Source organism: Aplysia californica, unplaced genomic scaffold, assembly GCF_000002075.1.
Source record: "Aplysia californica isolate F4 #8 unplaced genomic scaffold, AplCal3.0 scaffold00127, whole genome shotgun sequence".
In the NCBI taxonomy this organism is placed as follows: Eukaryota; Metazoa; Mollusca; class Gastropoda; order Aplysiida; family Aplysiidae; genus Aplysia; species Aplysia californica.
In genome coordinates, this window is record NW_004797397.1 from 307,865 (window position 1) to 309,240 (window position 1,376).

Genomic DNA, 1,376 nt, shown 5'->3' on the forward strand with positions numbered 1-1,376 from the left:
GGTTGTTTTGTTTTACTTTGTTTTGTTTTGTTTGGGGGTGGCAGGGTCTGGGTACGGAAAAAATCTGCAACAACGAAGAGCTTCAGCATTAATGTACACAAAAATTGTCAGTCTAGGATGTTGTTAACTCTGTCGAGGTAGTAAGAGATTGTGTAGCCCAAAGGCTTCTACTTCAAGTAGGTAGACATACTATCCAAACGAGATGTATTCACCGCTGAGCAACAGAGTAAGGTGATGCCCTATTTTAAGTAGGGCATCGTAAGACTATGGCATCGTAAGTCTGTTATATTATACGATTGTGGTATGGTAAGACTGTAATATCGTTAGTCTGTGATATCGTAAGACTGTGATATCGTAAGACTGATATCGTACGTCTGTGATATCGTAAGCCTGTGATATCAAAAGATATCGTAAGTCAGTGATATCGTAAGCAGGTAATATCATAAGACTGATATCGTAAGTCTATGGTATCGTAAGTCTGTGACACTGTAAGCCTAACCTTGACCTTCACCATCTACAACAGGGAACGTTTGTCGGGGGCCTCATGAGTTTTGCGCTTTCCAGCTGGATCTCCATGGGCCAAAGTTTCTCCAAAAAGAAAAAGGTCACACCCTGGTTACCTCCCGCTTCCACCGACTTCTGCCCTGTAGAGGGCGCTGTGTCCAACATGACCACAACATGGCTGACCAGTAACATGACCTCCCAGGCTACCGTCTACGGCGCCAGCTCTCTGGCCTGGGTCGCCACGACCGCACAAAATGTCATGACGTCATCGCCTGTACCGGAATTGTAAGTTTGTATTTTCATTTTTGCCCACGTGGGACGCTCAATGTTAAAAACAATCAGGAAACGACAAATATGCAGTTTTTGGGACACCTGAAAAGACATGAGGGTCTTGAACATCTAGCTCTCACTGGCAAAATTGAAGGCAAACGAGGCAGGGGTAGGCCCAGAACAACATACTTAGGGACCCTAAACAAATGGGCAACAGGGAAAGACCAGGGAAACGTAGCTTTTTTTTAAGAGCATCCGAGCAAAGGAATGAAAGGAGAACCATGATCGCCGATGTCTGTTGCAGATCTGGCACTGGATGATGATTTTTTCATTTTCGTCTTGATTTATCTTTCATTAGTCTGAAGTGCCCTACTTTTTCAGTGTTGCACATGTCATGGAACGTTAGCCTTTTAATGTCAGAATTTAAGAGAAGACAAAGGTGGAGATCGAAGGGTGATGGAAGAAGTTAGAGACTGTTCACGATCTAGACGTTTTACTTACTGAATTGACCGTAGGTAGGCCTACCAGTATCTATGGTATAGTAACAGTAGGCCCCTCACCATTGCAAGAAGGGATCATAAGTTCGATTCTTTTGAGCGGGG

The 1,376-nt window shown here is 44.0% G+C and overlaps 1 protein-coding gene across 1 annotated transcript in view; it reads left to right on the forward strand.

Annotated features, from left to right (window-relative positions):
• The window catches only part of LOC118477530 (sodium-coupled monocarboxylate transporter 1-like), a 27,733-nt gene that overhangs the window by 23,490 nt on the left and 2,867 nt on the right, over positions 1 to 1,376 (forward strand). Inside the window, exon 8 of the mRNA XM_035969222.1 lies at positions 524 to 739. Within this exon, the coding sequence (XP_035825115.1) occupies positions 524 to 739 (216 nt within the window). The remainder of the gene's footprint in view (positions 1 to 523; positions 740 to 1,376) is intronic.